The 27,554-nt window shown below is 36.7% G+C and overlaps 1 protein-coding gene across 1 annotated transcript; it reads left to right on the top strand.

The window, feature by feature from the left end:
• The first annotated feature begins 848 nt into the window (after positions 1 to 848).
• LOC121425537 (growth/differentiation factor 2-like) lies at positions 849 to 23,614 on the top strand. The gene is made up of 2 exons (XM_041621616.1): positions 849 to 1,353; positions 22,615 to 23,614. Exons 1-2 carry the CDS (start codon positions 951 to 953, stop codon positions 23,436 to 23,438), a joined length of 1,227 nt encoding a protein of 408 aa, XP_041477550.1. The 5' UTR covers positions 849 to 950; the 3' UTR covers positions 23,439 to 23,614.
• Positions 23,615 to 27,554: the final 3,940 nt, after the last annotated feature.

The raw sequence follows: 27,554 nt of genomic DNA, 5'->3' as shown, positions 1-27,554 counted from the left end.
CTCACTTGCATACGCACATCACCCTCACGCACGCACGCGCGCACATACTCGGCTACACATTACTATACCCCCTTCCCTCGCGCTCTCTTTGTCATAATTATTATCTGGCTCTTCAATTTAGGGGTTATATCGCGGCTAGTATGCCTATTTAGGACTGATTGATGGCTGTGTTTGATGCGGCCAACCAAACCCCCCAAGAACACCCGTGCGTTAAATAGATACGTCAAGCTTGCCCAATCGACACAAGGTACCTCAGTCTCGCTCAGGCATGGACCGGCAGAGCTTCACTCATGATACCATTATCTGTTCAGATACAGTAACAGATGATTCGATAGAGGGGCACAGAGGAAGCGAATAAAGCAAGAAAAGAAATAGAAGGATCGTTGATGCACGACGGGGGATAGAAGAGAGGGAAAAAAGTATATGCGAGAGAGCGACAGACTGAGAAAAAAATAGACAGAGAGAAAGAAAAGGAGGAGCGCTAAAACCTCTGCGCCCGATTGCGTTTCGTACGAGATTCTAAAGCTCATTTTAAGCCGAGTTTACGCACTGATATAGACCAGTACCGGGACTCGTTTCAAACATTTCTTGGCTTCCTTTTTATCAACTTTGGCTCCATTTTCCCAGCCCTGTCTCTCTTCCATCATACCCCGGCAGGATGACTCGTATCCAAGATTTTCCCTGAAACACTTTTCTCCAATAGCATCACCAAGCTCTGAGCTTCTCAATGAAGAATAATAAAACGACGTCGCAGGTGTAGTCTGGTGGTCATTTTAGCTCGCTGACATCGTCGAGCAGGGATATCTATCCATTCATGCTGTCTTGGTGGTTATTTACGAACGAATCCAACATGTTGATGCCCAACTTTGCCCTGGCCACGATCCGGATCTCTTTTATTCTTGTCATTTTATCACGGGTTACAAGTTCGCCCCTCGACCCGACGGACCAGTATGGGAAGAGGCGGCGAGGTGGGTCGGCATCGCGACGCCCGCCGGGCGGCTTACGGTCCGAACAGGAGGCCCCTCCATGGCGTGAAAACGATTCACCGTACGGGTAAAAACGACCAGGAGTCGAACGACGTCGATGACGACGAACAAACGGAAGAAGAGGACGACTATTCGGATTATTCAGAACCTAAGGTAGAAGGGGATGCCGAAAGGCGGTTACTGACTTCATTTGGTCTCTCTAAATTACCGAAGCTTGATAAGAAAGCGGTGAAAGAAGCCCCTTCCTTCATGTTAGATCTGTATGAAAAGTTACAAGGTTCACAAAATGATAAAACCTCGGAGGATTTTAACGATGCTGACGATGCAACACCAGCAGCGAACACAGTCAGAAGTTATTCTGAGACAGGTAAGATTAAATCATTGTACTATTCATTTACAGAAAAATAACATGGGGAAAGAACCAACAATTGGCATGAATAGCGGAGAATGCTGTCATTTCTGTGTTTATAATCATAATCATCAATAATGATTGTGTTTTAATGATTGTACATTTAAAGAAGTGTCGAGCATGATGTGTCAGTGTATACAAATACGAAAGTATCGTCTCCATTCATTTTCTATATGTTTGTTTTTCTCGCAATGCATTGATAAGAGTTCCAATGCAATTAAAGCTTGCTCTGATAGCCTGCAAAGGGCTCGGAACCAGCCCTAACGTATACGGCGCCACCCGACCCGTGTCGCCACTGGCAAATTAAGCCAACATGGTGTTGTATAGATCTCGGACACCATGCCATCCCCACTAGGAGACCTTACATTTATATCAATGTCCAGTCACATGGCGAAGCTGTAATTAAACTAACATTGCATCGGACAGATAAAATGAATAAGTACTACGCTTGCCAGTCTAATAACACGATGTTAGGGTGATTTGAAAGCAACTGTGTATATCACTTGGTGAATGGAGTTGAATATCAAACTCGGTATTGGATGTGATTTCACGTATTATAAAGATTCGAATGTGAACTTTGTGAAGAGCTGAGATAAAGGAACCATAAAATGTTCTACTTCTTACGATCAACATATGAATTAACCTGCTCTAGTTGACATGCAGCAATAGGTAAAAGGGAGAAAAAAAGGAACTCAAGAAAGCTTATCGAAAGTAAAGATAAATATTTCCCCATTAAGAAAAAGCAAATTCCAGTGTATATTCTGCAATATAGACAGCAATAATGACGTTTTTTGAAAATCAGGGGTCAACAGATTATATCCTGAATAAGTAGTTACAAATTACATGAATTGCCACTTTTCATGTCACTCCGTTAACAACAAAACCAACAAAAAACTCTTTTTTTTAAATTTTTAAGGACAATTATGTTTGAGTATTAGCTGTAAGTGCCCTTTTAAACCAGTGTTTCAAACGTAGCAATTATATGGGTAAAATCCTGTGCATTATATGTTTTATACGAAAGTGAAGATGGTGATAGGGATCCTTAATTATCGATAAATCATTTCTCATTTCAAAATCATGGCTGGTCAATATAACTAGTCATTAGTCATGTTAGTACTGGTAAGCTAATATAAATTACTAGTCACGTGAAATATTTCAGCCAATTACGAGCCATATCACCACATTAACATAAATAAATGCTAGAATACCACGTGTCAACAATATCATGCACCAGTGTTTTCTAATTGCATTATCTAACATGATCTATATACCTATCGGTGGGTGTTAGCACAATTTTTTGAGTCCCAAAATAGTCAGATTTTAGTGGAAAAGGCAGCATCATGTGATCTAGGGATTCTTTAATACAAACACCTTTATCAGATGATCGAAAAATAATAATTCGAACGAATGTGAGGAGGTGAGATGGAAAGAAAAGGGATACCAAGGTTACATCGTTGTGAAGTCAAGGAAGCTTTGAAAAGGAATGATTAACTGTGTATGGGTAATGGAGTGGGGAGGGACTTCATTATTTCACGCAGTCATCACAGACCCCATGGGAATGCATCCCATTCATGACTCGTTCCCCTGCAATCACATCGAACTCGAAAGATGAGGCAAACATCATCTCATCATTTTCATAACCGTAGCATATAGTATCACACGGAGTTCTTCCTTCTCATCACAACTATTTCACAAAACCAATGATAAAAACTTGTTTAGATTACTGAACATGCTTTACATGCTTTATGTATTGAATGTATTATGCTCGGAAAAGTTTCCTAATTTTGTGACAAAATGTGAAGTCCTCTCAAAACAAATCAGTAAAAAATAACCAGATGATCGGGTCAGCTGGGTACATCTGTTATTCTAGTCATATTTGACTATTTTCTAGTCGTATTTTACTAGAACAGACTTATTCCTGACTAAAATATACGTCAGAAATGTGAATAGACTGTCTAGATATATTATGTGCACCCAGCTGACTACTGATCTAGTCAATTTGAGTGATAAGTTTTAAGAATGTATATATTACGAGCGTGCAACTTAAAGTTTACGTCACTCGCAGGAAGGATAACATTCAGACTTTTTTATACGGCTGTGTACTGTGTGTTAGAACATTATCTGATTTCATAGAGCACTCTATAATTCTTTACTATCCCACATTCATTTGATAAATTATTTCTAGACGTATGTACTCTGATCTCGATTGTGGTTGTTCTTTTAATAATTTCAATTACTCATTCACAAACGATTATCAAGTGAATTACTTTTTTCTTGGAAGCAATCAAAGAGGTACCCAGAAATCATCAAAACATGCAATTCCACATCAATTAAAATCATTGTTTAAGAAAATGGCCATTTGATTTGATATTGTTTGAATCATAATCACGTTTTTCATTCATGCATTCATTCATGAAAAATGATCAGTAAAATTGCATTTAAATTACGAAAGAATCGAAATGCAAATTATTGGTGAATGTACATTTGTTTAGATTTAGATTTATTGATTTATTTCATTTCTTTTCATTTTTCACACACATATCAAAAATACATAAATACAAATACATAAATGCAATTATAAACAAAATGAACAAAAGTAATGACCTAACATTTGCGAAAGTGTATAAGGGAAAAAATAAGAGAAAAATCCAACAAGCATAACACCGCGAATTTCATCAAAATCGGATGTAAAATAAACAAGTTACGACATTTTTAAGTTTCGCTTAATTTAAAAAAAACAGTTATGCACATCGTGGGCGGTAGCATGAAATCACTCACTCACTCACTATTGCTCTTGTGTTTTATTATATGAAATGTGAATTATTTTAATTTTCTCGTCATTGTCCTGTGAGACAAGGTTTTACTCCTCTCTGAACATACTGAACATGTGGTATTATTGTTATAACATCTTATGGTTCAGTCAAGTTGTTCCTTAATGTCAAATTGGTAAAAATTAAAATATTGTATATTTCAAACAATAAAAAACAAAATAAATAGTGAGTGATGGACATCATCCATTCTATCATTAATGTCACCGAGTTGTGCATATAACTGTTTTGTGAAAAATAAGCGAAACCCTAAAATATCGTAACATTCTTATTTTAGATCCGATTTCACTTGAGTGCTGTGGTTGCTGCAGGTGAACGAAATTAAAGGTCAAGTCCACCCCAGAAAAAAATGTTGATTTGAATAAATAGAGAAAAACTCTTTCAAATCATAATTCGTTTCCCAACAGGTTTTAACCACCGCATGACTGCTATGATTATGTCATTCTAGATTTACATAAATTTATCTTTTTTTAATTGTACAAACTTGACCCAACTTTAGAGTTCAAAAAATGTATGAAGCACTTTTCTGTACATGTTATGTGTTTGCTGTGGCGTCATGTAAGTTTTTAAGAAGAACAAATATATAATGTATAAGTATTTGATAGGAATCGAAGAATGATTAAATGGCCAAGTGGATGAATAAGCAAATATATGTAATGATGGATGCAGAAAATAAAATGCTGATTGATATATTGCAATCCATTTTACATAAACGGTATCGCATGGTATAAATTGTCCAATTCGAAATCCCTCTTGAAGAAAAAATAGAACATTTTCCCTTGCGCATTCATGACACCAGAAGATTCATAAAATAGAACACACTTATTCGATGGAAGATAATGATACGCACAGGGGCGGATCCAGGCTTTTCCAAAAGTGTGGGGGGCACATTTTCCAGATGAAAATTTGAGAAGCAAAAAAGAAAAAATGACCCTTACTTTCAAAAGGAGGAGGGGTGGTACAGTTTGGTTTTAACGGCATTTTTACATTACAAATTTAATCATGCCTCTCAAGGGGGGGGGGGGGGCGAGCCGGTTGTGCCCCCCGTGGATCCGCCAGTTAGTGGATACGCAGGTGATATCATGTGTGACCTCAGGCTTTTATAACACCCCGTAGTACAATCATTCAAAATGAAGTAGAAATGTGTATAGTATATACAACAATCATGGTGGCCAATTAATCAAAACTTCACCAGAAAATTCGATACTCTTTGTTCGATTGATATGAACATATTTTCGATTCATTGGTGGGGAGCTGATTATACGAGAGGGGTTTTAGACGCAATGATTCATTATTGCTTAATCGTCGCTATCCAGTGTGATTTATCCAATATTCAGGATGGATACTATTCTTGAAACCCGATGGAATGTGAGGGTAATTTTCAATCGTACTATTTGATACCTATTATTCAAACATGGAATTTGTATCAATAGTAAAGTTCTTGAGTGGAACATTTATAGTGGTATTTGTAGTATAGTATAAATGTATTTACACATTAAGCTCAATTTACTAATAGTGAAGTGGCTGTATAAAGTCACTTAGCAAACAAAACTGTTCTTCCTTTGGTATTTTCAAATTGGCTGGCGATACCGTTAAAAATACTTCCTTTTCAGAGGTAGTTATTACATTTAAATAGAAATAGACAGGTTAAACGAATTTTAAAATAATATAGGGCCAAGTAGGGAGCCTTGAGGGACTCTATAACCTTCATATAACCCTGCAGAACAGACGTCGGTAACCTGCATGATACAATAATCTGCTCAGGCCTATGAAAAATTGAGAAATTATCACTTATATCAGCTGCTATTAGGTATCTGTTATTAGAATTGGCAATCCATAATTGATCAGAAAGTACCCCCCCAAAAAACCTACGGAAGATTCATTAAAGGAGAATGAAACCATTGGAACAAGATAGCTTGTGTGAAAACAGAAAAATCAAAGAAACAGATCAACAAAAGTTTGAGAAAAATCGGACAAATAATGAGAAAGTTATGAGCATTTGAATATTGCGATCACTATTGCTATGGAGATAGCAAATTGGCAATGCGACAAAGATGTGTGATGTCACTGATGAACAACTCTCCCCATTACTTTAGTATATATTTCACTTGAATTGCCTGTTTTATCACATCTATCCATAGATCATGTGTTCTTTCTACATGAGGGCATGTAATACATATTTTGTAAGAATACATAATGGATAAAGAGTTTGCATCATCGTAAGAAAAAGCAAAAAGAGACATTTTGAGGGTATTTTATAGTCCACCAAAGGGAAAGTTGTTCATCAGTGACATCACACATTCTTGTTGCATTGCCAATGGGAGGATCTCCATAGCATTAGTGATTGTAATATTCAAATGCTCATAACTTTCTCATTAATTAGCCGATTTTTCTCAAACTTTCTTTATTCTTATTCTTTGATTTTTCTGTTTCTACACAAGCCTATTTGTTCCAAAGGTTTCATTCCCCTTTAATTAAATAATGTAAAAGCCACTTTTGATCATTAATTTTCATTCTTACACTCAATTTAATTATCTCATCAATACAAGTTTATCTCAGTTAAACAACACGTTCTTTTTTTGTTTCTTGTTCATTTAAAAAAATGATTATGTATGTATTTTCGTTTTCGTCCATTATGTTACGGATCGGATAAAACAATTTAACTCATATTTGTTAATATTTTGCTCTCTCCCTACTATTTGAAAGACTTCAAAGATTTTTGTTTATTTTGAAATCGTTGTTGATATTTATGTGATGCTCTTAATATACTTTGTTTATGAAGGTTATTCATTCCTACTCCCCTACTCATCAATTTGATCTTGATCTTGTAAATTGAAAAAAAATGATAATAATACTCCAAATTTTTTTTCTCACTGTACGCCATATTTGTCCACCTGACTCTTTAAACTAAACATTTTCTCAATTATCATTGTACATCAGACATGCTTTTACCTCTGACATGTATGACAAAGTAAAGCACCCTATATATCTGACGTCCACAACCAATGAAATTCATTTACCCGTCATATTCATTCTACATATACACTACTGTAGCTGGATTACGATCTATTTCAAACAGATTATGTGAAAGCTTTGTTGATAATAAAAATCAGCAGCATGGTTATTATTGCTAGTTAGGCGTCAATGGTCATATTAAGCCAATGCTTATAAATAGCTTCTCTCTCCACCATTCCAATGCAATGAATATTAATTAATACGTCGAAGGGGACCAACTGCAAAAGTAGGCTGGCTCATGGAGTCAAGACTGAACTCTATTTCCACTTGATTTGTGTACAAATCACCAAGCGTGCATCTGTTTTCCTCTTTCTTTTGAGGTCCAATCTGTCACAGACCATCGCTGAAAACAAATATTATTTGAGGACTACAACAAAAGTTATATCAGGTATGATTTATAGAATATACAGTTCACCCCAGACCCTGAAAGGCTGACACTATTGATGTGTAAGACCGTGTCGACAGGCCAAGCTTGTTAGTGTACAGAATTACCAAGCAAAAGAAAATTGGCCAAATTACGTACGAATTACTACAATTACAGTCATCATCGGACAAGGTAGACCTCACACACGTAGCCACCGATGGAATTAGTTACTTTATTTCTGGAAAGAAATACAAAGGAGCATTTGCATCCAACATTCAACCAGCAAATGCGGTGTCAGACCAAAATAGTCTCCAGTTCAACATGGTGTTTCCCTCTATTTCACAGTTTCGAACAATAATGGGGGAACTGTATGCATCGAACACAGGTTTACGATCAATCGCAAAATGGCAATGAAGGATCGAGTTTATTGAAACATGCATATTTTGTTTACAAGACTAACCGGGGGTCAATCAGAATAGCTATTTCAATTTTTGTTTAAAACCTCACGGCCGAAAACGAATATTTCACAAACAGTTATTTTCACCAGAGATTTTGCACCAAACAAAACACACAAGGGGGGGGGGGGTAAAACACGCTTGTCCTTATTTCAACCATGGACCTAAATGTATGATATAGGTACATGTTTCAACCAAGTTGAAATTAGCGCTATATGCATAAATAGGACATCCCTGGATGGTCATGTAGGTTGTGGAAGGTTTCTCATCTAATGAAACTTCATGACATTACCGTCCAAATGTCATTCCTATTACATGCTACCATACAGTCTCAGGTTATGTTGATTTAATGAGGACTCGATTAAAGCTTTTGATAATTCTTTATTACGTTTGCTGTTAAAAGGTATTATTCAATGAAGCCTTGTTGCAAACCTATATTTTCTTGAACAAAATAGTCGAAATGATGTGTTGATTTTAGCGGATTTCGATTCATTGAATCTGACAATTTTCATCTAAATACTTGGAAGTAACATTGGTTGAGAGGAGGAGTATCCCGTTTTCTGAGTTTCTGCATGTATTGTATAGTTAAGATAAATTTACAATACATGAACTTCATCAAAATGGGACATAATAAAGTAATATGTAACAAGTTTATAACAGTTGAGGGATAACATAATTTAGACATAAATACATTATTGTAAGTGCAAGATATGATAATAAACACTGCAGATGCCAATTAAAAATAAGCTAAAGGTGATTCAGTTATAGTAGACGAAAAGATAAATGAATTGCTCTGGACAGTTCACTCTAAAAAATATTGGGTAAAAATGCTCCATGAGGGTAATTATGTGTCCCATCAACATTGGGCATTTTTATTTATCCAGTGTACTGGACAATATGCTTCCCGCATTTGGTAAAACACTTCCCCAAATTGGTTGGACACATAATTACCCTCGTGCAGGTTAAAATTTTACCCAATATTTTTTACAGTTTGCATAAATCCAATTGAGGCCGATAGTTATGAATGTGATAACAGGCATGTGCGAGAATTTTCTTTTCGAGTTAATGCCCCCTCTTGTGTAAAGTTTAATTGAGATTTCGCAAGCTTGTCTAATAACCAGACTGCTCTTCTTTTTATCACGTAGCTTTGTTATATTACTTAGTGTTACTTTGCTAGGAATACGAATACTTCCCCTTTTTCATACACACATTTGTTGGTAGTTACGTTTGCTCGTATGGCATGGGCCCTTTAAGCGCTTTGATAACAGACAAGCAAGTGAAACAATAATTAGGATGCTATTTGGGATCAATTTAAGAGTTGATTAACATGGCGGTGAGTGGGAGGGGGAAGGGGGGGGGGGGTGGGGGTTAAACAATCTTGCCCAGGCTCAGTCGTGGACGTCTCGCTCTGTCATGCTCATTCAAAGGTCATTGATTTTGAACAGTTAAGGAAGAATGAGACGTAAGAGAAAAATATGGAATAAATCCCTCGATCTTTTGTGGAAACTTGCTCTGGGCAAGTTTATCACACGGTACGAGGGACACAAACGGAGGCATTCCGTATATTGAAATTGTATCAATGATATGACTGGGAGAGACAGGTATAGAAAAGGGGGGAAAATTTAGAAAAAATGTATTAATCTGCCATTGATCTTTTCACACAGAGTGTGGATAAATATTTGCGTGGTATGCTTGTAACATGCTGCGAAGAAACAACAATCCGTGAAATTCAGATTATGAGTATAAGGTATATTCTTGCGTCAAAAGTTACTTTTTATTTGGTATCGAGATATCTGCAATTTGATCGCTAAAGATGATACGTTCATTTTGAAAAGATACCGCAAAGAGTATATATCTTTTTTTTTACACTATTTCGTCTAAATTCCACTGTAAGATTACATATTTACCATGATTCCAATTCCGCATATCAAATCATAATTCTTAATTGTTTGTGAGGAGCCTTACCGTTAACGCGGCAACTTTGGGGAAAATTTCAGATTTCAACGAGAGTCGAAATATTAATGCTGACTATATTACTTTGAACTTCTGGTGAACCCAACTTGATTATTACCTTGTCATTTATTCATTATAAGTCCCACATTATAAGCACTTGCATGGCGATTAGCCAATAAGCTATATAGTACATTTACAATCTACCTGCAAACGAAGCTAATTAAAATCTACAGGCCACGTGATAGGAATGGGGTTTGGTCATTTGTTGTTATTTGTACAAATTTAGAGAGAAATGCTTCGGTATGCATGTTATCGTATTAAAATATCAAAATTTCTCTAATTCTTTTACTCATAAAGTGAAAATTTAATTTTAGCTCTTCGGTAAAATTATAAATTTTCAGGTACAATGATAATTGAGAATAGATGATTGAAATATATATACTGTAAAATGGCGTGTATTATTATGACGTAAACAGTTTAGAAAACGCGAGTATACATAAAAGATTCCTTTGTCTAACTTGTAAACATTTGAAATTGTTAAATTTTAATGATTTGTTTCAGAATGGAATGGGCAATCTGACTTTTAAAGTGTTTTATGATCAAAAGAATTTTGAGGAGAGGAGAGAAAAGATACGTATTGGAGTAGACAATCTTGTAATCTAGATTTCATTAAATATTCTTTTTCAGTCAAATTTGATTCAAATTCAAATTTAATTTCAAATCCACAGTGACCATGGAACGTGTCTGATGTATCCATTCCATCATTCACTGTATATTACACATTTCCACAAAATGAACTTGAAAAGTAAAATGAGTTCACCTTCGAAAGATCAGAGAGATTGTTTTATAGACATTTCTATTGAAATATATTCATTCACCATGAACCACAACGATTGCATTTACAGAATTTATTATACAAGGCATGAGGTAAAGCTCCCACATGACGTTACGTTACGAAATAATGTTTTTCTACATATTCCAAATTTATTATTTCTAAATATTTGTTTCTACATTTTAACTCTTTGTATCATATATATATATAAATATTGATCGTAATAAAGTGCTGATGATTTGAAAATTTGAGTAAATAATAACTGAATTATAATTTGCTTGATTGTCTAAACTTTGAATGGTAAGGTATGTGTAATTTTGCACCTGTATTAAAAACCAACTTAACGTCAGAGTTGAATCCCGTTTTAACCCAAATTAAGAAAAAAGGGGTGTCAAAATTATTATGATCGAAAAAAGGCGGAATTAAAGCCGTTGAATTGAAAACGATGGCTGAGAAGGGTTGTTGTGATGGAGAATACCGTATGATGTGGTATGACGGGGAAAACGTCATAACAACCAGTATATTGTTTCTATAGGAGGACACAGACAACCATAGCGATAAACAAAGACTAGTAATGAAAACAGGATTGTGTAGAACGAATCCTGTCATATCACTGACAAGTAAAGGCAAGTAATCCCGATGGTATTGTTAAGTGCTACAACGTGTCTTCCGAAGACCTGAAACTTTTTTTTCTCATTCTCTTTCTTCTTTGGGTTTCCATGTAGGTCACGAGACAGAGAAGGCGGAGAGTAAAAGCGAGTAAATGGGAATGAATGGAAGAGTTGGAAGGAGAGATGGAGAAATTGTGAGAGAAGAAGAAGAGAGAGGGAGGGAGATAGAGAGAAAGAATTAAATATGTCCGTGGGTGTGTGCTGTGTTTGTGAGTGTGCGTAGAGGGAGGTCAAGTTAAGGTGTGCGTGTGTTTGTGTTTACTCTTACAAAAAAGGGAGAGTGGTTGATAAAAGATAAGGTTGTACACAACGTGCTTACATAAAAGTGATGTGGAATGAGTGTGTGTGTGTGGGAGGGAGAGGGTTTATTGGGCGGTGAAGGAAGCAGGGAGCTGCGGAGGGGAGGGGTGGGACAGAATTAAAGTGATGTTAAAAAGAAAAGGAATTCTTGCATTCCCATTATTCCTGTGGAGGTAGCAGACCGTGGATCCCCCGGGTCTAAACCAAGAAACCCAACCCTAGATTCTCTGAAAATATTTTACTCTTTTTAATTGACCCAAATCGTGCTTTAACCCCTTCTCAAAACAAACTTCTCTTCCCTTCTACTATATCTAGATCTTAGCTTTCTTCATCATCTACATTTAAAATACGTTTCCTCCACATTCTCTTCCTGCCTCTCCTGGTGAACAGCAGCCTTCTCTTCATGAACTTTCCCTTTTCATATTTTAAACCCATTTTCCAAATTCTCTTACCCATCTCACTTTCTTTCATTTTGTTTAGATTCCTATTGCCACCTCCCTCTCTCCTCCTCATGCTTGACACCGCTTTTACATCTGAAGGAAGAGCCGTGTCTCCGGTCCCCTGTCAACGAGTGTATTTAAAGCTGTTCTGGATATGTTTTAAGCGCGCAAAGTCTTCCTTTAGACATCATTCAACAAGGCGCCTTAAAGCACGGGGATGCTGTCACCACCGTGTGCTCACAATGGGCAAAGGATGAGGGAGAAAGCGGTTAAAAAGTGTGTGTGTATGTTGTTGGGATGCGAATTGTAGGTCAAAACTGGTATCAAAGTCAACCTATACAATCCGACGTTGCTTGCTGCTGCTCGCGCACTCATTCAAACACATTCGCCTGAGTTTGTGAACTACATCAATGCAACGCGATGGATTTAAACGTTAAAAATGCTTCCTAAACACCAGACTTTAAAAGAAAGTTGCTGTATCATCGAAAATACAAAGTGGTAGGACAATAATTGAATCTCTTGAATGGGTTTATTCGTTGCCGAAAGTACCCCTTGCTATACTGGAGAAAGAAATAAGTTCGTATGTGCGAAAAGGGTGTGTGGGTATGTGTATTTGCGTTTGCGAAAGAGAGATATTACATAAATACAAGCAAAAGGTATAAACTACAGAATATGTTTCATAATTATAACATAATACTCCAGTGAAGAGGATCTGTTCAGACCAACTCTCATAACTGTAATTACCAGGGTAATGTAAGTCTAATATATTCGATAGTGTGTATATAGAATAGATTAAAGTAGAATATTCTGACAGATTGATTCGGTTATTGAAATACAACCCTTCCCTCAGTATTTTCCCTATCATTTACGAAAAAAAGGATTTATCGGAGAAAGCGACCCCATTCATACCGTCGTTAATGTGCGTCTTCTCTTTTCTTTTCCCTTTTTCATTTCAAAAGGGTGATCTTTTGGGTCTCTCCGTTTTTACGCTTACCTCGAATCTGTTATGAAAAGGAGACCTTATATTCATGTGATTTCGGTAAGAATATATCACTCTATCGACTAGGTTTATCCAGATAATAGATTTTGGAAAGGTAGAGTATCCCAAAAATGTAGTTTGGGAAGATCTAAGCTTGGGCCAGTTTTTCATGATTGATGGTTTTCTTCTATAAAGGTAGCTTTATATTTACATTCCAAGCTGAATGAAGAGAATTGAAAACGAAATGTATCACTTATCATTATAAGGTGTAATTCATATATTTCTCTTTAAGAATATGGAAAAGGGAGGAATATGATTTCACATGACGAAAAGTAATTGAAAAAACGTAGGAATAGGAGGTTTAGATGATTAACAACATTTTGCTTATTTCACGAACTTTTAAGGAAATATAATTCAAAGTAGTTTTCTACTTTAGATTTATCATATGTTTTTTTTTTGTAATGGTTTTACATAGTAATATATGATAATGCATTATCCAGAAACAGTAATATTCTTTTCTTAGGACTTTACGTGATGTATACGTACATTGTAGATGCTCCCAGCTTAGCAATTCTTGATGATATTTTTCATGTTTTAGGGGAGGCATTGTCGTGTAGCAGAAGCAGCTTATGCGATAATGATAGCCTCAACAATCGCGCATCTCATGATTAGAATGATCACGCGTGTAATTCTAACAGTTTCACCGATGATGTGGTTGATATGAACTTGTTTCATAGTAAATGTGAAATCAATTTGATTTGATTTCTTTAAATTTTCCAATTGCAAATCGGAAATAGAAATTAATCAGCAAAAACATGAACTTAAAGTTGTAAATGGTAATATTGTCAATACATCTCTATCTACTGAAGATGAGTAAAAAGACTAATAAAAGACAATAGGAGCCCAACAAGACGTTCTGAATAGGGCTTCTGGATGGCATTGTCTTAGAATCAACTAAATGGACCGATGAGGGCTTTACTTTGATAAAATTTTCATGCCGTTTTCAACCCCCTACTTTGTTCCGGTTTTAACTTGGTCTGTTATTCCCAATATGATGATGGCGTTTCCTAAACGAGACACATAAGACAAGAGTCTGAGATAAATGTTGCCTATGCCAAACCTGGCGCCGAGCTTGTACTGAGCTGTCATACGGCCCGTCTCCGCTATGTTTACCCTCTGCTTCAAAATCCCATTCCTTCCCTCTCAAAACGGTCTAAGAGAATTATTAAAACAAACGGGTTTACTTACTTGATTCGAAAACTTGGAAGACTTTTTCTTCTTATGTTCTTGGTTCGATAAAGCTAAGCCTGGATGATATGCTGTACGCATCTGAGTGACGTTTGGCTAACATGAGCGATGTTCAGAAATGAAATTCTAATTGATTAAAACTTGTAACTCCAGATTGATAGAGCGGGGGTCTGTTGCATCTCCCAAAACAAGAAAAAAAACCCCACCAGCAACAGACTTTAACTTAATGTCATTGCTTCTCTATCAGGTCAAAGTTAATCTGCATTTGATTTGTTCATTTGCAATAATTTGGATCTATGTTTTCGTCGTTCTGGTCATTCAAGATTGCCAACGAAGGATACAGAGAGAGAGTATTGTTTTATTGATATTTCATAGGACATTTCCAGGTTGCAGAAATGCGTTTTTGAATAATTCGTAATTGGCATACCCGAAATACCTTCAAATTAATACTACAGAAAAATGTATCCATCAAATCAACCAACCATCTAACAAGTCATCCATGTATCCTGCCAATAAAACTTACTGACAAACCAGCCAGCAAATCATATAACATTCATCCGAACATCCCCAAACCATCCGATCAACCAATCATATAACAAAGCGTCCGACAATCGAACCAACAAACTTTTCAACATCCAATCCAAGTAACAAACGAAGTAACTATCTTACCAACTAAGCAACCATCTAAAGAAACATCCAGCAAACGAACCAATCAACATCCAACTGATGATTCAACCCTGCAATAGTCAAACAACCAACCAACAGACCAACCAACCAGCCAGCCAACCTTCCAAAACAACCAACCATCTATTAAACGAACGGATAACACTACGAACTATTAATCCAACCATCAATCCTACTAATCAAACATCTATTTGTCAAAACAATCATGCAACCAACCTGTCACACAACCACCGAACCAGCCACCTAACCCAATCAACCAACCAACGAAGGTCGGAACCAACCAACGAAGGACTGAACCAACCAACCAACCAACCGACCAACCAACCAACCGACCAACCAACCAACCAACCAACCAACCGACCAACCAACCGACCGACCAACCAACCAACCGACCGACCGACCCCATCTCTGTCGGTCTTAATTATTCATCTAACCTTAACCAACCAGCAACCCAACAACGAAACCAACTGACCATCCGTCTACCTACCATCTAACCATCTATCTTAATTGTTCATATAACCATAACCAACCAGCAACCCAACAACAAAACCAACTGACCATCCGTCTATCTACCATCCAAACATCTATCTTAATCATATAACCATAACCAACCAGCAACCCAACAACAAAACCAACTGACCATCCGTCTACCATCCAAACATATATCTTAATTATTCATATAACCATAACCAACCAGCAACTCAACCACGAAACCAACTGACCATCCGTCTATCTACCATCCAAACATCTATCTTAATCATGTTAGTTATTCATATAACCATAACCAACCAGCAACTCAACCACGAAACCAACTGTCCATCCGTCTACCTACCATCTAACCATCTATCTTAAGTATTGATATAACCATAACCAACCAGCAACCCAACCACGTAACCAGCTGATCATCCGTCTATCCACCAATCTGGCAATCCAACCAATCATCTAACGTGTCATTCAACTAAGTGTCCTACCAACAAATTAATAAATAAAACAGTCATACCATCTCACCATCTTGCATGATCTACCCAACAAATATCTAACAATTTACCTAACCAACTATCCCAAGCATCGGGCACTCCATGGCATTAGCCAATCACGGAATCAGCCAATTAATCAATGAAAAAACATGACAATCCACCAAACTACTTTAGTACATGTGACCTATTACAAACGAATCAACTAATCAACCACCCGCTAACCACTTATCTAACGATGAGTTGAATTCACATTTCATTTAAACGGTTGTATATAGCGCAATACGTCTTTGAAAAGTTTTTGGAAGTGAATTCCTAGTAGTGTTGGCATAGTCAAACTCCTTGAAACTACAATGGATATTTTATCCTTAAAATGGAAACGGTAGCAGCACAATGTTTTGACATTACAGAAATACTAAATTCCAGTTGAGAACACATTTGTAGGTGTGTGAAATATTTGCACGTTATTCATGAGATCGTGAAACGTGAAAATCCCCACCTAAAGTTTATTAGTAGATCTCTTGTTAGGGTCAATTTCGCTAATGATAGCCATTAGCAAGATATACCAAGATTGAAAATTGCTGCGACAGAAAAGGAACATACGATAAAATCAAATTAGGACTCTACCCATTGAGCGCCAACCCCAGATAAAATCTTACACCAATTGATATGCTTTTTGGGATAATAATTGATTCATTTGATCGCGCTGGTTAGAACGATTGAAAAAGAGGTTGTTTATGAACTCTCGGGGTCAACCTTGAGGTTGTGGATGATAGCTGTGATGGTTCCTGACACGTTACGATCCTGGTTCTGAAAGAGCAAGACCATTAATCGTTTTGTATCAATTAGTTTTATCTGATATGAGATAATGGTATAGTTCACGGTTAATTACTCGCACGATATGCTTATGCCACACAACATCATCATAACCATACCAATCATGGTTAATTTCAAGAGCACTCTATCAAAGTTTGATATTAATATTTCAGCTTTGTATCGCAACAATTGCAAAATTTAAAGGTCATTCGCCAGCTTTTCTCTAAAATTCAGATCGAAGCAATTTCATTTTAAAAGTTGCGATTTTTTTTGGCTGCTGATAGTTTCAATGGTGGCACAAAAGAGTGCATATTCTGCTGCAAAGACATGCCATATCAAATGATAAGGTTATTGCCCTACTTCACTGTTAACATACTTATGAATGGAATTATCTATATTTTATTGTAAAATACAAAGCCGTCCTTGCAATTACTGAAAGAGTCACAGTGGTTCGATTGCTGTATACACACAATACAGCAATCGGAGGAAATGCCTTAACTCTCTGAGGGTATCTATTTCTTTGAAGAAATGGAAGCATGAAGGAAGATAATGACTATAAAGAACACCAACTTAAGTACCAAGAAAGAGCTCGATCTATTTAAGTATCATTTCCAAGGAATTTACTGTTTAACCCGTTGACTACTGCAACCTTTTCGTTCCTGAACAAAGCCTATGGGAATAACATAATTCAGTAGGTAATGGGTTAATTTGGCATTCTTTCTTATTTTGGCTTTTCTTTCGAAAGCTGACAACATAAAACAGTAAATGAACATGATGAAATAGATAAGTGTAATTAATATTCATATATGTTAAAAGCCTATCATTTTTTTTTAAATTAATACTGAATTCCAACACTGCCTTATCATGAATTTTATGAAGTGATATGATTTTCTACTATTCTGTAATAATTGAACTATTGTACATGCAGTTTCATTGAAATTCGATAACCATTAAATGAATATTGTTTCACGAACCGTAGTCAAGACATCGATTCGTACGCGTGTGAGACTAAAAAAAAGAAGAGATGTTTATTGACTTCTGCTGAAAAGTGTCAACAAGGTTTTCGTTGTAAATTTGTCGTGAGTAACCCCCCCCCCCCGAGATACATAACCAGAAATAATAAGATCATTAAGAAGTCATTTACCCTATAATCAAGTATGATCCCTCTCAGTTACTTGCTAAATGGGCTAGAGTGACTCTGATCTTCCAGAATAAAAGCAGTTCGGTACCACAAAGGCAACCTGAAATTTGTTTGTCATCGACAGAGCGTCCATACCAATTTTTGTACAAAAAAAATGTCTGTGGATTTACTCTAGGATTTAGCTTTTCCACAGTGCTCCCAGTTGAATTCGCTGATAGTTATTTTAAATCGATCACTTTAAATCATCTCGTTGACTAAACAGAGGAACAAGACGTCGAAATTTGTTTATAAAAATATATTACCCTGATTAGAAACCATGGTTTCTATGATACGATTACGTTTAGCCATAACTGTCACACTTTCGTCCGAGATGGTAATTAGCGAGATAGTGGACACTGATTATTCTACCTTAAGTTACCAGAAATCAATTCCGCTTGAAAATTGATTTCTCCTAATTATTCCTTCCTAGATGAAAATTTACAGAGATCCAAACGTCTTTTTTAGAATACATAATTATATTGGAATCCATTTCGTTTTTGGTATAGCAAGATTTGGTAGCTGTGTCGAAAAAATCGTCATCTAACAAATCTCGGTTGAGATTATAAACTTGTATGGACATGGTCGGTTCTTAAATTCGAAAGTCGGTACATATGCTGGGTTTCCTCGACTTTTTTCATGCGTGAAAGTATATGGAAGCGGATGAACCGCTTAGGTTATATCCAGCTTTCCTAAATAACAATAAACCAGTTTGCTAAGTAGCCCAATTCGCACTCTTAATTATCCCGTTGCGCTTATCAAAACGCTATATATATTGTTAAGATTTATAGAAAGCAAGTCTCCCCGATGTATACCATCCAGGAACATGATGAAAATCCTTTTCAAGGACCAGAGCCCGGAACCTTAAAGCTTAACAATCGTCGTACAAGATTCTTTTACGATTGATTGCATTGGCTACAATGTACAATTGATCGTACAAATCAAGCATACGAGAAATTGATATTCTTTGAGTTACTGGACCCTGAAAGATCAACAACCTTTTTTACACGAAAACAACACATTAAGCCCTATAAAACACAAGCTTGCAACTCATTTACATGATCATAACCAAGGATACTGCCATCATGGAACCCATTACTTCTGCTCTGAAAAACACTTTGAAACCTAATAGATTAAACCTTATCAACTTTCTCTTTTAAGTTTCACTTAAGCCATTGTGAGACCTTCAGGTTCACCTTGTACAAGAAAAGTGACAAAATCGTGTCTTTCGGGCAGGATTATTTCTGCATTCTGAAATCCGATCCGATCCTCTGATACATTTAGAAGCATGGGATTAAAAAGTGAATCACAACAACATTGCTCAGTAAATAAGAGTTATGTTATATTATAGTCATGGGGATGTTAACGTCTTCTACTGACGCATGGCCTGTTCTTAGCATCATGCATCATGTTTCTCGGGATGTTTTTTTAAATTCATGAAAGAGCTCGAACAAAAACTATCAAAACGATCTCTCACTCCATCCAAGATTCATTATCTAGAGACCTTCTTTCCTTATCACTAAGTAAGTAAAATTTTACCACTGGGTCGAAGTACTAAAACCCCGTCTATTACACGGATGCAAATAAAAATAAGCTCCAGCGGGTCCAGCTTAGGACTTTAATAGAGTTCAAGCCAGTGAGCTGATTCTAATGACACTGTTCAAGACCCATGACCTCCAAAGCTTTCGGAATTAATTTATTTGGTGTCTTTCTTCCAGTATACATCAAGTTATCATATTAAGTGAATGCTTAACTCGCACTAAATATAGTTCCCAAATCTCAGTTTCGACTATAGCAGTATTATAATGGAATAATAGCGTCTAATTCCATGTGAATCCGTCTACGTGTAAGGTAAGATTATTCAATCTGTTCCATGATTACTGACATACGCAACCGATGGTCATATTGTTACTGATGCGTTGCGTGGCGTTGCATTACGTAAACACCCACTGTCCGGGAAGTCTTTCGAGGTAGTTTCCACAACCACTACGTAGACGCTTTTTTGAGCTTTGAGAATCTGCCAAAAGCCCTTCATGACAAAGCGGCCTTTGGCGAGGCTCGGTGATTCAAAAACAGCAGTGTCGCCCTGGACTCTGAACAAACGTCATGTTTGTAATTGATTTTTCGCCAGCTCAGAATTTTACGACGATCAGCTCTCCAAGTTCACCAATATTCGACAATGAGCTCTAAACTGTTCATTGCGATTTGACGGGCATTTTCAGTAGATTTACTATGTTATAGAATCCGTCCCCTTTGCAATTTCGAAAACTCGCTATATTCAAATCAAGTTACGACATCTAACATCTATGGAAAACCCCTTGATGAGTAGGGTCTTGGTCAAGGTCTCCTAAATTATTACCATTATCCCAGTGCCATAAAATAATCGATAGCACAGTACACATCAGTAATAAGTTCAGTGCATCAGGTGATATGAACTCGAGAGAGCGATGGAATATGGGCACCCACAAGGGTCTTTCTTTAGCATACAGAATGTCAGCTTTTGGACCTGAAATCATGCATGCCATTGTACTATAGGTAATACAGCTAAACCCAACCATGTAATCGCTGGGTCCACAAGAAAAAAACCGAGACCACAGATGATTGAATCGCTTTGGAATAAGAACCCATACGAGAAAATCCGACCTAGCCGTTCTATACTGCTGGACACGAAATGGCCAATGACATATTATTAAGCCAAAGTAATTTCAAGAATCTGATACAATGTTCCTGGAATTAATCGTGTTTGCGTTTTGAAAGAGGGAATCTACTTCTCTTAAAAGTAAATGAAGAATTTCGTGGCATTAAAAAAAGTTTATCATTTTCTTAATGTTTGTGTTTCGACCTTTTCCGACTTCAAATTTTAAGAGAAGGTGAAGGTTAGTTTTGTTTAGGCTTAAATTGGTTAATGTGGTCAATGAAATCTCCGTGTACATTCCGCATGGGCAGTTCTAATTGTGTCATGTCATCTGCGATTAAGTCTCAAACGATTGCATTTGTTTATTGAACCCATTCTTCAATATTATGTGGCATGCAGATTTAAGTCATTCATTCAAAGAATAAAGCTGTGAATTGGTGACATTTAGCTGAACCGTAATAAACGCTATTATCCTAGTGGGATTGTCATATTAAAAACGAAGACAGCGCACCTTGCAGACGCAATTATGAACAATAGACTTTATGCATAGGAAGTCATGATATCATCGCGCCCTCCCGCAGAGTATATAGTAATACGTGTGAACGGAGTTGTCAGAGATGCGCCAGCTGCATATCACAAAGGCATGCAAGGCAACGGCTTCATCCTCAAAGATGGCTTCTTGAAGACGTCAATGCATAAGGTCTATAGTTAATGACATACCTTCAGAATACACCGACAAAACAATGGTGAGAAATAACAGACATGAGTCAGTCCAACCAAGAACGGGGTGGAAGGTTAGATCACCGGCAAAGTGGGTCAAGAAATTCGGTAAAGAATCCTTTCTTGGACAACTTGACCTTGGCTCAAAGCGGTTGAAATCAATCAATTCCTACATGATAATGGCCAATATTCATCATCAACCGGTCACGAACCAATCAGAATCTTTATTTCAAAATTATTTGGAATCCATTGCAAGCCTTTGTGTAATGGACCGGGGTACAGAGGTCCTGGTCCAGTTCGAGTCATAATGGTTAATGACTATTGAAAGAACAATTCTGATTGGTTCCAAGTCAGTCTACTGAGCAAATTGCGGATGCAACGATCGTTCTGACAGGCCATTTCATTTAGCCGATCAATCGCTAAACTTTGTGTTACTGGGCCCTGGTCAGGATTTCAGGACTCCATTGTGGAATTGTGGACCACACGATGTACCAAATCTTTATCTGGAGAGAGAGAGAGAGAGAGAGAGAGGGTCCTTTCGGCCAGGGAAGGTATGGGGACTATGGGCACCTGATTATACTTTGGACACTAATTACTAATTCAAGGTCAACCGAAGAACATAAAGCAGACATCTCTCTTGTACCCTGTGGATTATCATAGATATACCTCAGAGATGATGTTCTAAGGTTTAACTTAACCTGCGCTGCCTACCGGAAACAGGTGTTTCCTGTGAAAAGCCGACTGGAAGTAAACAATGCGTAGCCAATGCGTTAATACTAATACCATCAATTAAGAAAGTTACTTCGAAATACAGATACATTACACAAATTAAGCATTCTATTTTTGTCCTAGTCTTTGGAGTCTTTGGACCTCTATTTTCCTACTCTTAAGTCTACCAACTTGCTTTACTAAATAGTCCCAACATGTAATAATTGGGAAACCCAAAGTGATGATAAATTAAAGTAGGCCTACATTGGATAGATTTCACATTTTACAATTCTTGGGTTGTATTTTGACCTCGTTTCAGTCCTGGGTTGATTTCCCACATTCATAGCTTTAGACAATTTGGTCATGTGGTACTTCGCAAAATTCTTGACAGTATTTCTATTTCTGTTTTTTTTCTGACAGGATCTCGTTCATCGGGTCGCAAGACGTTCGAGTTTGAAATCAGAGGGATATTGGATCGTGAAACCATCGTGTCTGCTGAGATAGTTCTTTACAAACGCCAATCAAGAACATCGTCTTGGGAACCTATACCATCAGAAGACAAACGAGCCATTATTGAAGTCTACCACGTGTACAGATTAGAGAGGAAAGGTGACGTGAGGAGACGAAAGACCCTTGTCGATCAGAGAATAATCCACTTGTCATATTCAGGATTATTACAATTTAACGTCACATCGGCGTTCTTAAACAAAGCACAAAGTGCAAGACTAAGTAGTGACAACACGAGTGTCATGACGAGAACATTCGAAGTCAAAGTCAGAGCGCGAAGCGCACTCATTAAAAGAATGGTGCGGTTTATTAAATTTCCCGCCGATAACAGGCCGGAAAAGCAGCCCCTTTTGGTGCTGTATCTTAATGACAATATGATACAGAGGCGGGACATTGCAATGCCTCTTGGGACAGAAGGTGTGGTGGCACCCCGGAGGTCAACCAGGAACAGACTCGCAACACATTCAGCTTTTACTGCATCAAACAGATTAGAGACGCGGTTACAAAACAGCATAGAATTAGAGAGGCGGTTGGAAGTAGCCGCCGCGGTAGAGGAAAACTCTAGGACTGATAACAGCGGAGTGGGTAGGGAGCATAAGGCTTTAAGGAGGAAACGGAGGGCCGAGAATCGGGCTTCGGGGAGACCCGGGAGGACCAAATGTCAGCTGGAACAGTATGAAGTCAATTTTGAAGATATCGGGTGGACAACGTGGATCGTAGCTCCTCGAAGTAAGTAATCTTTTATGAATATTTCCTGGAGTGTCTATTATTTATACATTTTCAGGTGATTTATTCATTAATTTGTGTTCATTTATTTCCGTATAATGTTTTAACACTTTCATATAGTTGTAAAACGACAGTTTTAATGATTATTTTTGATAAATTCTGATTTGTTTGAAAATTAATAAATCAAGTCATTAATTTCTTTATCATTTTTTTATTATGACATATATTTTTCAAATAATTCATTCATTCGTAATTGCAGGAACGTACCCAAAATAACATGATCCGAGACTTGTATTTCCATAATTGAATTGGAATAGTTGCTTTCTTAATTGCTTTTTCACGGGGACTTCACGCATGATAGAATTTGTTGGTCCGGCATAATTGGTGGTGCATGAGAAGCTTTTTTAAAACAGGCAGACTAAAATAAGGATAATAGGCAGGAAAAATAACAGTATTCTTAACCATGACCTTCCGTAATTGTTAAAGGACAGGCGATGCAAGAATATGATACTAGTACAAAAGTTCACTTCAAATATTTCGAGGTCATTTTTAAAGTTAATGAAAATAGAGAGTGAGCACAGTGAAACGATTTGGTTAACCTGGTTTTGGTCACCTTTATGAATTCATTTGGTCAGAAATCATTTGTTTCTTACTTGTACAACGTAAAGAGTTGATTCATACAAACATCCCGATTTTCTATGATTTGGCGAGGGAGGGGGTAGTCTTGGTAATCATAACGACCACATCATGGTGATTTTATAAAAGCAAACCATAAAAATAACATATACACGTTACGTATTAAGTCTGCGAGTTATTTACTTTGTTGAACATTTTATTCATTTTAACTCTGAGAAATGCGATGACAACCTTGTGACACTTTTTTTTTCATTATCATTTTAAGTATTCGGCCCTATAATCATCATTATTATTATCACTGCTATTATCATTATTATTATTATTATATTTTTATAATTCTTTCTACTATTTATTATACTTTTGAACATGAAAAGGATGCAGTACATTAGAAAATATGGAAATAAGGTAAAAGAACGAGATACATTAGATCACTTATTGATCTATGCCGTTTATATGTGTCCCATCTATAAATGAATATGAATTGTACATAACCCCTCCCCCAACAGGGGTGAACAAGCCGGAACTTTAAATGGAATATAATCTTGGAATGACTAGTTATAGGTCCAGTTGGTAAGACATTCAATCAATTAGATGCAAACTGCCAAAGGGAATCGTGTAGATATAACTTTTGAATAAAAAAGGACCAGATTTCCTTTGAGGTCAGCAGTCTCAAACTCTAAAGCCCTATCTGTATACTAGTGCCATTATACAGGGATACTCGTATAAGAAAACCCTCGAGAATGTTACAAACGCATCAGGAAATATATTACCAGTTCTATTTTGTGTCATAGTATGTGTATGTGAAGAGCAGAGTACAATAGTTGCTTTTATAATAAAGGGGCAAAGTGGACTAGTTTTTAACGTATAGTCTAACGATCATCAAGGTTAATGCTATATATATATATATATATATATATATATATATAGCTGTTGAAGTGTAAATTCTTGAGAACTTGAAATGTCAAATGACAGTTTTTATCTTTTCACGCGTTTCAGGTGGCTCGTGAAATCGTAAAAATCACTGACCATTAACAAGTCTGTTTGCCTTTAAACAGGGAAAAATTGTGTGCTTCCAATTTGTTATAACTAAACCGTCCGCGCGTAACTGATGAAAACTCAAGATGAATTAAAATCGTATATCATGAACAAAATATATCAATACATAAAATAACAGAATACCCCTTTATTTGAAATAAACTTTCACTCCTGTTTTGAGGATTCCAGAAAAGTGCTTCGAGGGGGTGGAAGGTTGTCGCCTTTGGGCCTTTGTTAGCTCTGCGTAGTCATTTGGTGGAAGCACCAAATACCAAGGCCTTTTCCAAATCTTCTCATAATATTTAGCATGATTGAGTAAGGCTCAAAATGGCCATTTAACGGCCCTCTAATCAAAACATGGATAAGGATAAGAACACTCGGCGTTTGCGCTGATTGTTTTAAGCCTTACCGTTTTCACTGGCGCAAAGGTGTTTACCAAATAAACCCTTCGAGCAATTTTAAAGTCTTAAGATTTGCAGGAGCAAGGAAGAGTCCGGATAAATCGGGTCAAAACAATGACTGACAGTAGTTCTGTTGAACTATGCTGGCAGTTCATTGATTGCATTTATATCGAATGATTTTTACAGTTTCTGAAGGAAAGTGGTAAGGTCTTGGTCGAATCATCATGGGCAGATAATTCTTGAAATAACCAGATAATCAATTACTACCAAAACGGCGTCAATAAACAAATTCTCTCACTTTTCATGTTTGAAAATAGACCTCCAAATTGTCCTGAAGATTGCAGTGCGAATCAGATGTTATGTACCTATTGATGAATGTGAGAAACACAAAATAAAGTTCCGCGGAATCTAAGTGTGTACAAGTATGCATCTGATAACGTGTGATGTTACCCTTATCATGCCGATATCTGGGTTCATAGCGGTTAAAAAAACCATGATCTCATTACGAACAGTTAAATACGAACCCATTTGACTGCAGAGCTCATCCGATTGATCAGGAGTCCCATCCTTGCTAATCTTGTGTCTAAAAACCAATTATCTTTGGTGAAATTTCGAGACCATATTTTTATTGCTACGAGGCACGCACCTTCACAATCGGGCCTATGCGCGTAAAACCGCGGAGATCGCTAACAAAGGGATCTGATCCGCAAATTGGATAGGGCATTGTTTAACGATAAAGAATTTGGCGCTGTGTATAGAGAGGAGTGTATCACTTTGATGATGCCTGAAACCAGTCATTCGCTATGGGTGATGGCTTCCAGTCAAGAACATGACCCAGCCCACATAACCTGAGGGTTTTTATCCTATACATCGGCAACAAAAGCACAAGAAGATTAAATCACACATTCACAGCAATGCATGGTAGTTGCGCAGCTACCTTAACCACGCGGGTAATTTACTTGATTTTATAACGTCATTAGTAAAGCGTAAACATCGCTATTAATCCTTAAATTGGCCATTCATCCTATGTTGAACTTCCAAGGAAAAGAGATGGTTTGAGATAGCCACGCGTTCAATGCTCTAAGCTTTCCATATCCATTAAAGTCAGAAGGCTTATTACAAACGTCATTTTCAGTATAAAATGATACTTCCAAATCATGAGGGGAAAACAACTAAATAAGCATGAAAAAAGACAAAAAATATGATTCGAAATCTACATGATAACAAAAAAAATGCTGCATGAATTTGTTGCTGGTATAGTCGCAGCAAAATGTTTTTTTACCAAGACTTAACTTTTTATGGTAGGCCTAATAATAATAGGCCTTTGTATAGCACATATATTTCGATTAAGACTACTACAATCCCCCAAACATTCCGAAATCGATTTTAGTACGATGATATTGTATTGAAGAAGCAATTTTCTCATCTTCATAATTTTGTTATTTAATGACTGTTAACGATTTAAATTCGTACTCGTACAAATGCACGTATGTACATTACTTTTCCCCCCCCAAAATCTTAACGTTTCCGTATTCTCCAGATTGTTACAATATTTCGTGTTTAATGAGCATGGTTTTTAATAAAATTGAATCGAAAATGCGTTCGAATGCATCAGCATGTGGCAAAATATCTTGAAATAAGGCCCGTTCCGTGTATGTAAAATTCGTCAGGTATATCATACCAGCAGTTGAATTTTGTAGTTTGTAATTACTTGTCAATCTATTCATTTCATTCCTACAATTTATCAATAAATGTATCTATTCATTTAATGTTTATTGATAAGATCTTTACACTCTCAAAAGAATTCAAGTTCAATTTCGAATTTATTCAAACCAATCAAGAACAAAAGACATATTACATAGTTTAACAAAAATAATAATACATGATAGGTTTGGGACCCCATAGAAGCAGAGCTTGTGAGAGAGGCCCCTTATAAAGTACATAATTGAGTAAAAATCTACTCAATATTGGGTACAAAGGGAACAGCATGTTTCTTCAGTAATTTTTCCTCCATATTGGGCAAAATGCATGTAAATTTCAAATCAACATTGGGTA

This window comes from Lytechinus variegatus, chromosome 12 (assembly GCF_018143015.1).
Source record: "Lytechinus variegatus isolate NC3 chromosome 12, Lvar_3.0, whole genome shotgun sequence".
NCBI lineage: Eukaryota > Metazoa > Echinodermata > Echinoidea > Temnopleuroida > Toxopneustidae > Lytechinus > Lytechinus variegatus.
The sequence above is the reverse complement of the archived record's forward strand: the minus strand, read 5'-3'. Positions and strand labels throughout refer to the sequence as shown.

Bases quoted from the DNA above. Each gene is read 5' to 3' on its own strand.
- LOC121425537 (XM_041621616.1), top strand. From the start codon at position 951: ATGGGAAGAGGCGGCGAGGTGGGTCGGCATCGCGACGCCCGCCGGGCG. The intron at 1,354-22,614 runs GTAAGATTAAAT...TTTTTCTGACAG, and splicing joins CAGAAGTTATTCTGAGACAG to GATCTCGTTCATCGGGTCGC.